General features: G+C 40.1%; 1 protein-coding gene across 1 annotated transcript; it reads right to left on the bottom strand.

The window, feature by feature from the left end:
- Positions 1–670: 670 nt before the first annotated feature.
- Positions 671–11,338, bottom strand: LOC146548570 (immunoglobulin kappa light chain-like). The gene is made up of 4 exons (XM_085263369.1): positions 11,216–11,338; positions 10,781–11,108; positions 9,686–9,750; positions 671–1,141 (listed from the first exon to the last, which is right to left on the bottom strand). The coding sequence occupies exons 1-4, from the start codon at positions 11,265–11,267 to the stop codon at positions 816–818; spliced, it is 771 nt and encodes a 256-aa protein (XP_085119495.1). The 5' UTR covers positions 11,268–11,338; the 3' UTR covers positions 671–815.
- Positions 11,339–12,423: the final 1,085 nt, after the last annotated feature.

The raw sequence follows: 12,423 nt of genomic DNA on the forward strand, positions 1-12,423 counted from the left end.
AATCCTGCCCTCCTAAGACACAGGACATTAATTTTTGTCCTCCGAGTCGGAGACCTGTATGTCAAGGACCCTTGACAGGTATTCATATACCTAAATGCCAAGAGAAAGAAAATATGTGTGTCGTCATTAGGATAGGGATTTATGTTGGTGTGAGAGACTGTAGCCTACAAGTTCATATTGTTCAATGACAGTTATGACATGTTGTGTTTCAGGTGATTTTACAGAAAAAAAAAAACCAAAATAACGTACTGAATACTTTTAACAAAAAAACTCTGTATATTAAATTACTTCTTAAAATACCTACCCCAACACTGATCACGAGAATAGACTCATTCTTATACAGCGCTTTTCTGCTCCACCTGCGCAGTCAGTGTTTTATACAACAAACTGCAACATGCTGAAACATTTCATTACACAGCATGCAATGAATTTGCATAAATGTAATGTCTTTAATATCCTGCTTAGTAATGGCAGTGTCTCTCAATTCCCCTTCGCACTTACTCTTTAACATAAACTTTGCTTTACTTCATGTATTGAAAGTGGCTTAATTCTACTGACTCATACTGACTACAGATAGCACACTGGTTTCCAATTAGAACCCTGGAAATCATTATTTAGAGTTTAATATTGACATCACCACAAAAGTAAGACAAAGACTCGATTCTTATTTAATGTAGATATTTTTTTATTCTTTAAAACTTTAAACAAACTTTAAACTTTAAACAAAGCAATGAAAAATGAGAGAAGGAATTGGAAAAAAAAAAAGCTACAGAATGCAGTGTGAAAGTAAGACCAGCATAAAAGTCACATATAGTTCAGGACTGGGAACACTGGTCTCTCATCAGTGGCTCTGAGACCAGAGTGTGGGAGCCCCTCGTGGCCTCACAGGTCACAGAGCCCACCTTCATCCAGTGGTCTGCAGGGAGCCTCAGGGTGCTGCTCCAGCTGTAGAGGCCGTCGTTCTCCTGCACCACGGGGCTCCTGCTCTCCTCCCAGCTGATGCTGCCACTGCCATCCACCTTCCAGGACAGACTCCAGTCTGAGGGGAAGCCCTTGTTGGCCAGACACATGACTGTAGCCTCCCCTTGTTTCAGCTCCTCACTGGAGGGACCCAGCACCTTCAGGGCGGGGCGGGCATCACCTAGGAAACACCAATCAGGTTAGAGGACAAGAACCACAATTTGAATTTCTCCGTTAAGAAGTTTCTGTCAGGTGTTTTTTCTGCTCCACCAGTCATTCACTCACACATTGTTTCACTTCCCTTTAAGAAACCTCTCATGCATATCAGCACAGAGAGAATCATCACACAGTTTGAGCTGAAATATGTTCAAACTACACTGGAAATAAAAAAACAAAAAAACAAAACAAAGATGTGTCAACAATTTTAAAAGATGTTAAGCTTCCACATCATCAGTTCTTCATAATAAACAGCTTGTTCTGGATAAGAAACTCAATACCAATACTTACCTCATGTGTGTTTTTTTTATTGCTTACATTGTTGTAAATGATATGATACAATAAGAACACCAGAGATCTTTATCTTCACTCTGTGCAGTTTAACTTTTTTCATTGGAAATTGTCCTGAGTCTCTGAATATTCATTTCCAAAGCTGACTTTGTTTCTTAGGACAGAATTTATGAATAAAATAATTAATCAGTTACACAAAAAGTTTCCTAGCCTTTCATATTAAATGAAATTAAAGAAAAGAAAATTACATTTAAAAAAAAAGCTCTAAGGCTGACTTACTTCCAACATCCAGTCTGGTTCCTCCACCAAAAGTCCACCACAGTGATACAAACTCATTGAGGCGCCGTACAAAAACCTCTGACTGTAGAGAGACACGGCTCTCTGACTCTGTCAGACTGGATTAAAACTAAAAGCTCTCTAGACTTAACCAGATGTATGTATATGTAAAATATCCTCAAGTCCACTCTGATGTTTTATATTGTGTTTAATATTCATTTTAACATTTATTCTGAAGCTAACTTTGTTTCTTCATGAAAATTTATCTAAAAAGTATTTTCCTGAGGTTTTTTTTAGGCGCATTGAACAGAAAAGTTAAGATAACCACAAGAAAGAAATTTGCTAAAGTAAATGAGGTTTAAGTCTGACTTACTTCCAACATCCAGTCTGGTTCCTCCACCGAACGTGTACCACAGTGATACAAACTCATTGAGGCGCCGTACAAAAACCTCTGACTGTAGAGAGACACAGCTCTCTGTGTGACTGAACTAAACCTACAAGCCCTCAAAATACAACTTTACCATCAGAACTAGAAATAATAATTAATACTATGAAACATCCCAGATTTTCATTGGAAATTGTCCTGAGTGTCTGAATATTCATTTCCAAAGCTGACTTTGTTTCTTAGGACAGAATTTATGAATAAAATAATTAATCAGTTACACAAAAAGTTTCCTAGCCTTTCATATTAAATGAAATTAAAGAAAAGAAAATTACATTAAAAAAAAAAAGCTCTACGGCTGACTTACTTCCAACTTGCAGTCTGGTTCCTCCACCGAACGTGTACCACAGTGATACAAACTCATTGAGGCGCCGTACAAAAACCTCTGACTGTAGAGAGACACGGCTCTCTGACTCTGAAACAAACAATCTCAACAATATGAATTCTTTAAATCATAATTTCATAACATATTAAAATTATAATTTTTACATAAAAACAACGAAACACAATAAAACTATATTCCAATAATCCAATTTGGTCATTTACATTTAACAACTGTTAAGATACATCACTTTAATGCTTCCACCTTCTTTCTCATAACTCTAAACATTAAAATTAATTTTCAAGCTACAATCACAAAACTTAAAACTCATCAGGTAAAACCTGACAAATGCATCAAAACAGTTTTATGTTCTCTCACAAACACTTAGTGTCTTCAGATCGCGCACAGAACCAGTTAAAATGATAATACTGCTGAGCATTACACACTACGTCACAAAACAGAGCATGAAACTCAGGTCTTTCCAGTCTCACAGTTTGTCCTGTTATTCTACAAAACATATAAAATGTCAACCTAAAACAGATGAATGATTCTGAGCAGGGCCGTGCAGAGATGCTGGAAGGGACGGGTGCTCAAAGTTCAAAAGGGCACATGGAACCAGGCTGAATAACAACAACACTGTTGCTGTTGAGGGGTTGCTGCTGCTCCTGCTGCAGATAGTGATGGAGGTCTGTGTTGCTTTGAGACTGTAGACAGTAAAAAGTCCACAGCAGAGATGGCAGCTGATTAAAGAAGTGTTATGAGATGATAATAAAATGCAAAGATTGGTGACAGCGCTCGGAAGCATTAAACCACAAAACTGTGGGAAATAAACTCGGCTCTGCCTGTGAGTCACTCTTCCATCTCCTCATCTCATCTGTCACTCTCCACTTGCTGTACATCTCAGAACAGGGCACACTCTGGTGTTTCATTAATCTATTATTTAATTATCCATACTTAAAAGCTCATGCACCTAATCCAAAATAAAGTAATGATAGAAAAATGTTATAGAACCAAAGCATTGTGTTTATTATTGCTATACAACAACTGGTACAGGCGTTATTGTTCCCTGTTGTGACGGAGTTACACCGTCCCGAGACACATTTTTGGCTTCTAAGCCAGAGATCTTGCAACTGGCTTTTGGGCTGTGTGGGGTCTCTCTCTTCCAGAAGATGATTGAATAAAGAATTATAAATGTTTGGACCACTCCTGAGTTGGGTTTTCTCTGTTCTATCATGGGGATGAAAAAATCAGGTTTAATAGACAGTAATATATGATGAGTAATAATTTAAAAAATCCATACACATAAAACACACACACACACATACGGTGACATTTTATACCTTCTCCAGAATACTGTATATACTACGGCCACAAGTTTTCATCATGATGCTGATCCAGAATCCTTCCCTTATTATTTAATTCTAGTGCTATAAGTGTCATGGTCCTGGGTCATGTGACCCAGTGTTTTGTGTTAATTATTATTATCTTATGCTTTAGGTTATTCTGGTTATGTCTTTTGCTGTGATTTCTAGTTCCTAGGTTTGGTTCCCATGCTCCCTCTGTTCCAGTTCAGTCAGGTCTCTGTGTAAAGCCCGTGGCTGTGTCCCAATTCAGGGTCTGCACGCTTGAAGTACGCGCACTACGGTGCGTACTATGAGTACGAGAAGTGCGGAAGTGAGAGGCTTGTGAAATGGGACGGTCTAGCCTGCGTCACGCTGTTCAGGTTGCCTAGCAACCATGATACTAACCACGAGAAACGTTTCATACAGCTTTGTGTGACAGAAATGAAGGAGAAAAAATGTTTTGTTGGTCATTCATTTCTTCACTAAAAGACAAGTATGACAGTGTGACAGTGTATATATAGATGTATTATATACAAGAGACAACTATTGTTCATTTAATATGTTGGCATTATTACATTTGGCTCAATGCTTACATATATGTGTAAAAAGAAAATGTACGAGCTGTGAAAACTGTTTCTGATAGAATGAAGAGTAGACTGATATAGTAAATATGACTATCCACTCTGTGCATAAGAAATGTTTAAACTGTAGAGATACAATCATTTTGCTGCTGTAAGATCAGCATTTTGTCATGTTTGAAATATTAATCTAATATAATGTGTTTCTGGCACTTCTCCCCCTGCAACTTTGTGTCTTTGTCTCATTTTCTCTGTATCTCTTTGTACAACTTTATAGTGACAAAAAAAGGCTTTCTATTCTATTCTAACTTGCATGTTTCTGTCAGTCAGATGATTTCCATAGAGAGGCACTTTGCATCAGCAGCACCATGCTCCAGTGCTCTGGGAGAGTTTATAGTCCTGAGAGTTGAACACTGGATGACTGACAGCTGTCCTTCATCACAACAGAAGCCACAGAAATCCTCCTCATCAAAAACATGACTTTGATCTGCGTCCTCATCTGGACTCTCCTCTGCTGCTGCTTCACAGGTAAAGTCCAGAGAATCAAACTCCTCTCCTCTATCAACATCTGTCCCTCTGAAATGAAGCCCACAAAACCATGAAGCTGCTTTATGTTTTTGTCTCTGTGTCCTCAGAGTCCAGAGGACAATATACAGTGACTCAGCCTGGAGCAGTGAGCTCTGCTGTGGGAGGATCTGTGAGCATCAAGTGTCGGACCAGTCAGGATGTTTATAACAACAACCGTTTATCCTGGTACCAACAGAAAGATGGAGGAGTTCCTAAACTGCTCATTTATGTTGCTAGCACTCGAGTATCAGGGATTCCAGCTCGTTTTACAGGCAGTGGATCAAACTCTGACTTCACTCTGACCATCAGTGGAGTCCAGGCTGAAGATGCAGCAGTTTATTACTGTATGTGTTGGCACTATCCTAACAGTCTGTGGGTGAGCACACAGTGAAAAACAGTTGTACAAAAACCTCCCTCAGTCAGACTGAACAGAAACTGAAGTGACTGCTGCAGCTGGAAGATACTGCAGAGACTGATACAGTTCACTGAGCACACACACACACACACACACACTGTAGATCTCTTAAACAAATACCATCATTTTTTGCACAGCAAGGAAAAGTTGGAGAAAGTCTCGAGAAACAATCTCTCATCTTGCAAAAATCATTTCTCTGAAACGAAGCTCCCAAAACCATGATGTGTACGATTATGATAAAGAAAGCTGAGCAGTGTATTGAAAAAAGCTTGGCTTTGACCTTTGAGCTCAGCTTGAAAATAGATCTGTGAAGGTTCTCAGTCATCCAGGTGCTCGTACTCTAAGGAGCCAGCAAACCTACAAAATGTCTTTGGGGCAAGACTTCGTTCCCTCTCACCTACTCGAGGATGACAGTGTGGAAATAAGTGTGCAGTCAGTTATTAATACTAGTCTTCTACCTGGGTGTTGTTGGGTCTGTGTTTCCACAAGCCCCGCTGGTTTAGAGACTTATTCATCATGAAGAAAACGAGACAGTCAGCGATCGATCGATTTATTTGCAATGGAGGCCTCGTCGGTGTCTACCACAAAATGACCCCAACGACGGCCTCCGCTTGCTATTGGGAAAACAGTTCACACAATACAATAGTACCTCCCCTCGTAAACCCCCCTTGGTTACAAAGACAAGGCACTGTATGTATGTGTGTGTGTGTGTGTGTGTGTGTGTGTGTGTGTGTGTGTGTGTGTGTGTGTGTGTGTGTGTGTGTGTAAGCTGGTGCCAGGAGTCCAGCGGTCCACCTAAACAAAAGGCTCTTATACTTAAACAGATACAGAGTAGGTGTCCTCCCATACTATATAAAGAAGGTACGACCTCACTCATGACCTTAGGATGTGTGTGCATGCCAGAACACTCTGGAAGAGTCTTTGCAGACTACCAAGGATCAGACCTCTATCATTATACAATTGATACCTCTAAGCATATATGATTATATGATACAGCCCCTTTTTATGGCCTCTATCAACCCTCATCGCCTCACTTCAGGCATTCTTCCTGTGGGGGGAATACTTATGACTCCTCTATTGTCCTTTTTATCTCTGCAGAAAACCTTTCTCGGAAAGGGTATTGGATCCAGTTGTTTTACTGCTGTTATGATCCCACCTGTTGAATCACTTTAGCAGTCTTGTAGAAGTGGTCATGATGCAAATGACAACAACAATGACACAAAGGAAGACCCTCTTCAGATTGTCAAAGTATGCTTAGCACAGTGACACAGCATTAGGTGATGTTCATAGGAAATTGCCGTCGGTCATTCCCCATCACCACCCTAGCTTCTGGTTTCTGTGCTGCTCACAGAATCATGATGCCATCATTGAACTCCCTCTGTGCTGTCGATTGGAGCTTGGCACGCTCCCCTCACCCTCAGATGCCCGTCTGTAGTATTTTTTCTCTCTTACTTTCTTTGATAAATGTACCTGTATATTGTTTATATGATCTAAATATATTAACAATGAACAATTTCTTTTTGTTCTCAGATCAAATAAAACAATTCCATCTCAAATACTTTTTTTCCACATAATGAAAGTATTTGTGTAGAAATTAAAACTCTTTGCAAGTAAATTATTGTTTTATCATATATCCTGCGTAATTTAAAATACGAAAATATTAAAACCATACTAAATATAGAAGAATGTATTAAAACTATCAGAGTAAAGCTCCTGTTAAGTAAAGGTGGTATGAATAATTTGTTTTACAGAGACGAGTAAAACTTTGAGTTTCAAGTCCTTTCACTCTAATTACCACTGGAGCAAAGCTAAGTTAGAAAAATTAAATGTAATGCAGGGCTGTAGAGTGCAACCAATTTGGTCGCAAGTGCGATTAAAAATAATCTCAGGTCGCAGCGGTACGACAAACTACTCGAGTAAAATAAATAAATAAAAAAAACACTCTCTGCAACTCTGAAACTCTCCCTGTGGTCAACAACCGACACACATTATGCTCCTATCGTGGTCTAAACCAATCAGAGATAATCAGGGGTGGGACCTCTCTGATTGGTCGTAGTTCAGATATTCATGTAGTCCGTCTGTACGTTTGAAAGTACAGGCAGATAGAGAGAGGTGAGTAGCTTGAATAAAGCGACATTGATTCATTAAATCCTAAATCGAGTTTTAAACATAAATATATTTTCCCAGAAACGCCGGAATCTCAGGTTAAAGATCACAAAAGTATTTTATCAACCACCAAACAGTAAATGAGAGCAGGTAAACGGATTCCACACAAAGACACACAGCGTAAACACACAGCGGGACCCGACGCATCAGAATCAGCTTTCTTTGCTTTCTCACACGACGGCACGTAGACGGACACGCCATCGGGCTGAAAGCCGACAGCTCACTGATTCTGATGCGTCGGGTCCGCGCTGTTTACGTCTTTTTTGTGCTGATTCTGAGCTGCAAGTTTTGTCTCTCTCCAAGCAAAATTGACTGAACCAGCAGCAAAAGAAGCAACAAACTATTCACATCTGATAAACATCGTCATGAATTCCCTCTTACTTTACTGTTTTGTTTCCACCAAGATAAAAATCACACTTCATGCACAGCTCTCTCTCTCTCTCTCTCTCTGTACTTCAAGAACAGTTTCCCGTCTCAAATCTCTGTTTTCTGCGTTATTTCTTCGCTTATTACCCACCAGTCTACCGTTGTTTGCAGCTCTGTCAGCCTCTGTCTTTTTTTTTTCTTTTTTTCTTTTACTTCAATGACCTCGGACAAGAAAGCCTATTTTCTGCTGTTCAATACTGAAGAAATGTAAACTTTTTAAAAATTATGCAAAATTGCAGAATATTTTTAAGATTGTCTGCTATAAAAAGCCAGGCCAGGAATATCTCCTTCATGTTTTCTGTTTTTTATTCTCAGTTACTTTGACACATGGACATTGTTAGGATTGATATTTTTTATATTGTCATTTGTGCTAAAATATATAGATATATAACCATTGCCTTTATGTGTCCTAATATGGCTATCATTATGAAGAAAAAGCCAGACAGTCAAAGGGGCTTTCTTTTGTTTACATTTACATCATATACACTTATATAAGTTGGTTGGAGTTTTGAGCCATGGGTGGACATGACTCTAAAAGGGGGGAGAAGATCATAAACAACTTGATCCAATTTCCTTTAAAAAACTTTTTCTGCAGTGACAACAGGAAAGGAGAGGAGTTGTAAATGCAGATGATTCACCAGGTGACTCGATCACCCCACAGGGTGTCTACAGTGAGAAGATTTGGGGGTTTGAAAGGGGTCATAAAGAGGAGTGTTGACCAGGCTACAGCTTTGAAGATAGCTGGAAGCCACATGGACAAACCAAAAACCAACGGATGTGTTTGAATTCCTATGTCTGCATACATTTGGATTGTAGTGCATATTCTTTTGAGAACGTTGATTCTTGTTTTTGACTGTTGACATTCATTTGTTTCCTTGCAGGATGTAGTTTACTGTGTGTGAGATGAATGAGAAGTAGGATAATTGCTAAGCACGTTTCGTACATGTATGAACTGTGAACTTTTGCAGCAGTAGGAAGTGAATGATGTGAGGAGCTGTGTGTGAATGAAGCCTATACTGAACTGTCAAACACAAGGGTGCATAAGTGGAAATTTATGTACAAAGTTGACAAAAAGGGGGGACTGTTGGAGTCAAATTGTTAAATGTTGTCATTGTGTTACTTAAATATGTAAGACTTAGTTCAAGCAGCATGGTCAAAGACATTCCTTTGTCTCTGACCACCTCTCCAGCCTGTTTGTTGGTGGGGGAGGCTGTAGTGTTTCATTATAGGGACATCCTGTGTGAGGGTTCTGTTTTCTTGGTTAGTAAGCTTCCTGCTTTTATGACCCTTTTGATAAGCAGGAGGTCACACAAACGCACCACCAAACAAACATACACACTCACATACACACAAACACACACACACACACACACACACACACACACACACACACACACACACACACACACACACACACACACACACGCAGTGTTTTAACCTTTTGTGACCATAGGGGGGTTTTACAACGAGTGGTGTTTGTGTTCTCAGAATAAAAAGCTGCAAGGAAGGCTGTTTATTTGATGCTGGCTAGCAGACAGGTGAGGAGCGTTTAGCTCCAAGAGCCTGGTTCCAACCAGCCTGCCTTGCTAGCAAGTAAAATTGCCGTTCATCTTGCTTCCTTGTCGTTAACGGGAATAAGTTTCTAAACCATCGGGGCCTGTGGAAGCGCAGAGCAGCGATCACGGCGAAGCTGCTCCTCCGGCACCGATGCTAGAGGCGGCGGGATTCCTCCAGGTCGCTCGCTAACACTGTGGAGCATCAGCAGTGAGTCACGGATGTTAAAAAGCGTCTGTCGCTCATACACCAACAGGGAGTGGGTTTTCCAAGCTAGCAGGGACACCACTAAGAACATAATACACAAACATTGCAGAACCGAGAGAAAGACGGCGTGCCATAACACCCGGTGCCATCTCTGCATTCTTATGGCCAAAGAGTGCCAAAGCACTTTAAGCACAAGAACAAGATTGTTAGTTAATCATTTACAAATCAATATTGTCTGTATGGACAGCAATTTCCCCCCAAAAAAGGGCACATGTAAAACCACGGTGTTAAGCGATGCGGTTGAAAAAGTGGCGCACCAGTGCAACCAAGGCAAAAAGTTATTCTAGAGCCCTGTAATGTTAAAGATAATTAGAACATGAAGCCACTGCTTAGCTTAACTGGAAACAATTCTGGGATTTGTTTTTTGAACTTTAGCATCACAGTTGAACAAATGAAAGACCAGGAGAATAACAAAGTGAAAGATGAAACATCGACCAAATCATTTTAACAATGTTCAAGTTTGAAAATATACAGCTTAATAAAAACAGGATGACTTTATTTGCACAACAATGTGAGTTGCTAAGAAGGTTCGTTTTTGGTATAGAGGAGTTTATTTGTTTTGGATGTGAGCAATGCCAAAACAAGAAAACAGGTCCTTATGTTCCCCAATCTTCCCAAACAGAAAAGTAAAAGTAAACCAAAGACGAGTTTCTAAGCAATGCTCTTAACCAGGAAACAAGTGTTTCAACAAAAATGGCCTTTCACTCCTTAACTGCTGCAATGTTTACATTTTACTGTTTACACTGCACAAGTTTACTCTCACAAATTAAACCCTTTTTGGGTGAAAGAAAGATGGAGGACCTGTACTAGTGTGTGTGTGTGTGTGTGTGTGTGTGTGTGTGTGTGTGTGTGTCCTCAGTGAACTGTATCAGTCTCTGCAGTATCTTCCAGCTGCAGCAGTCACTTCAGTTTCTGTTCAGTCTGACTGAGGGAGGTTTTTGTACGACTGTTTTTCACTGTGTGCTCACCCACAGACTGTTAGGATAGTGCCAACACATACAATAATAAACTGCTGCATCTTCAGCCTGGACTCCACTGATGGTCAGAGTGAAGTCAGAGTTTGATCCACTGCCTGTAAAACGAGCTGGAATCCCTGATACTCGATTGTTAACATAGTAAATGAGCAGTTTAGGAACTCCTCCATCTTTCTGTTGGTACCAGGATAAATAGTGGTTGTTGCCAGAAACATAAACATTCTGACTGGTCCGACACTTGATGCTCACAGTTGCTCCCACAGCAGAGCTCACTGCTCCAGGCTGAGTCACTGTGATCTGTCCTCTGGACTCTGAGGACACAGAGACAAAAACATAAAGCAGCTTCATGGTTTTGTGGGCTTCATTTCAGAGGGACAGATGTTGATAGAGGAGAGGAGTTTGATTCTCTGGACTTTACCTGTGAAGCAGCAGCAGAGGAGAGTCCAGATGAGGACGCAGATCAAAGTCATGTTTTTGATGAGGAGGATTTCTGTGGCTTCTGTTGTGATGAAGGACAGCTGTCAGTCATCCAGTGTTCAACTCTCAGGACTATAAACTCTCCCAGAGCACTGGAGCATGGTGCTGCTGATGCAAAGTGCCTCTATGGAAATCATCTGACTGACTCCAGCACGACTCGTTTAAAAAGAGTTTTTCACAGCATATTTGGAATGTGACTCAACTGAACACTGTAGATTCATAGACAGGTAACAAATAAAGAAAAAGTCGACCCCTACAATGAAGTGATGTGAAAGCTGTGTAAATTTGAGCAGATGTGTTAGAGCTCACGTTTATCCTCCAGTATCATCACCATCATTGACACAGAATGTGGGGACATAATCAAAATCGTAATTATAAAACTTTTAAATAAATAAAAAAAATGGAGAATCCGTACCAAGGAGCACTGAAGCTTTTATATTCGGTGTTAACTCAACAATGTAAACAAACACTTTTTCAGTTTTCGCTCCTTTGTTGTGACATATCTCACTTTGTCACTGCAGAATAATGTCATGGAAATATGATCAACAAAGTCTGCAGACACGATGAGCCAACACCTTTTTAATTCCCAAGCAGTTGAGGGAGAGAGGACATTCAGTGGGGCACTGATGCGTGTCTCTAAAGATGAATAGCAGCCCTCTTTAAATACAGTCAAACAGAAGGCATTTCCACAGCTGTTGTTCACACCCTTGACCCCTCCAAGAGAGGGAGAGAGTTTACAACTTTATCTCCTCTTCCAGTGTCACATAGAGACTGCTCCTTGCCTCTTCCCCACATCCTCAAAGACCTGATTAATAAAAGACTTCACCACCTGTTGAATTCTCCCCCTCAGGGTGTCACCAACTTTCTCACGATGCCTGACTTTGTGCAATAGAGTAAAAGCTGAATGCTTCCCCACATGTGAACCTTGAAGTGTCCCAAAAGTGATATTACTAAAACATGTGACAAATTCATAAAATAAAAGATATTTCCAGCACATTCCCACTCTTTGGATTACTCTGCTAATCACATCAATTCAGATTACAATTACTTTGTTGAAATAAATGGATTACACGTCTTCTCCTGTTTCATATGTTAGGCTGTGCACTCTCTATGGTAATTCCACGCTGGTTGAAACCCAAAGAAAACATT

This window comes from Mchenga conophoros, linkage group LG22, assembly GCF_057382185.1.
Source record: "Mchenga conophoros isolate Kocher_MC1m ecotype Shallow Benthic linkage group LG22, M_conophoros_male_GT1.1, whole genome shotgun sequence".
NCBI lineage: Eukaryota > Metazoa > Chordata > Actinopteri > Cichliformes > Cichlidae > Mchenga > Mchenga conophoros.

Excerpts from the sequence above, each read along its gene's own strand:
- LOC146548570 (XM_085263369.1), bottom strand. The coding sequence starts at position 11,267 with ATGACTTTGATCTGCGTCCTCATCTGGACTCTCCTCTGCTGCTGCTTC. Across the intron at positions 11,109-11,215 it reads CCTCTGCTGCTGCTTCACAG|AGTCCAGAGGACAGATCACA; the intron begins GTAAAGTCCAGA and ends CTGTGTCCTCAG. Across the intron at positions 1,142-9,685 it reads GCCGGAGGAGCAGCTTCGCC|GTGATGCCCGCCCCGCCCTG; the intron begins GTGATCGCTGCT and ends GGTGTTTCCTAG.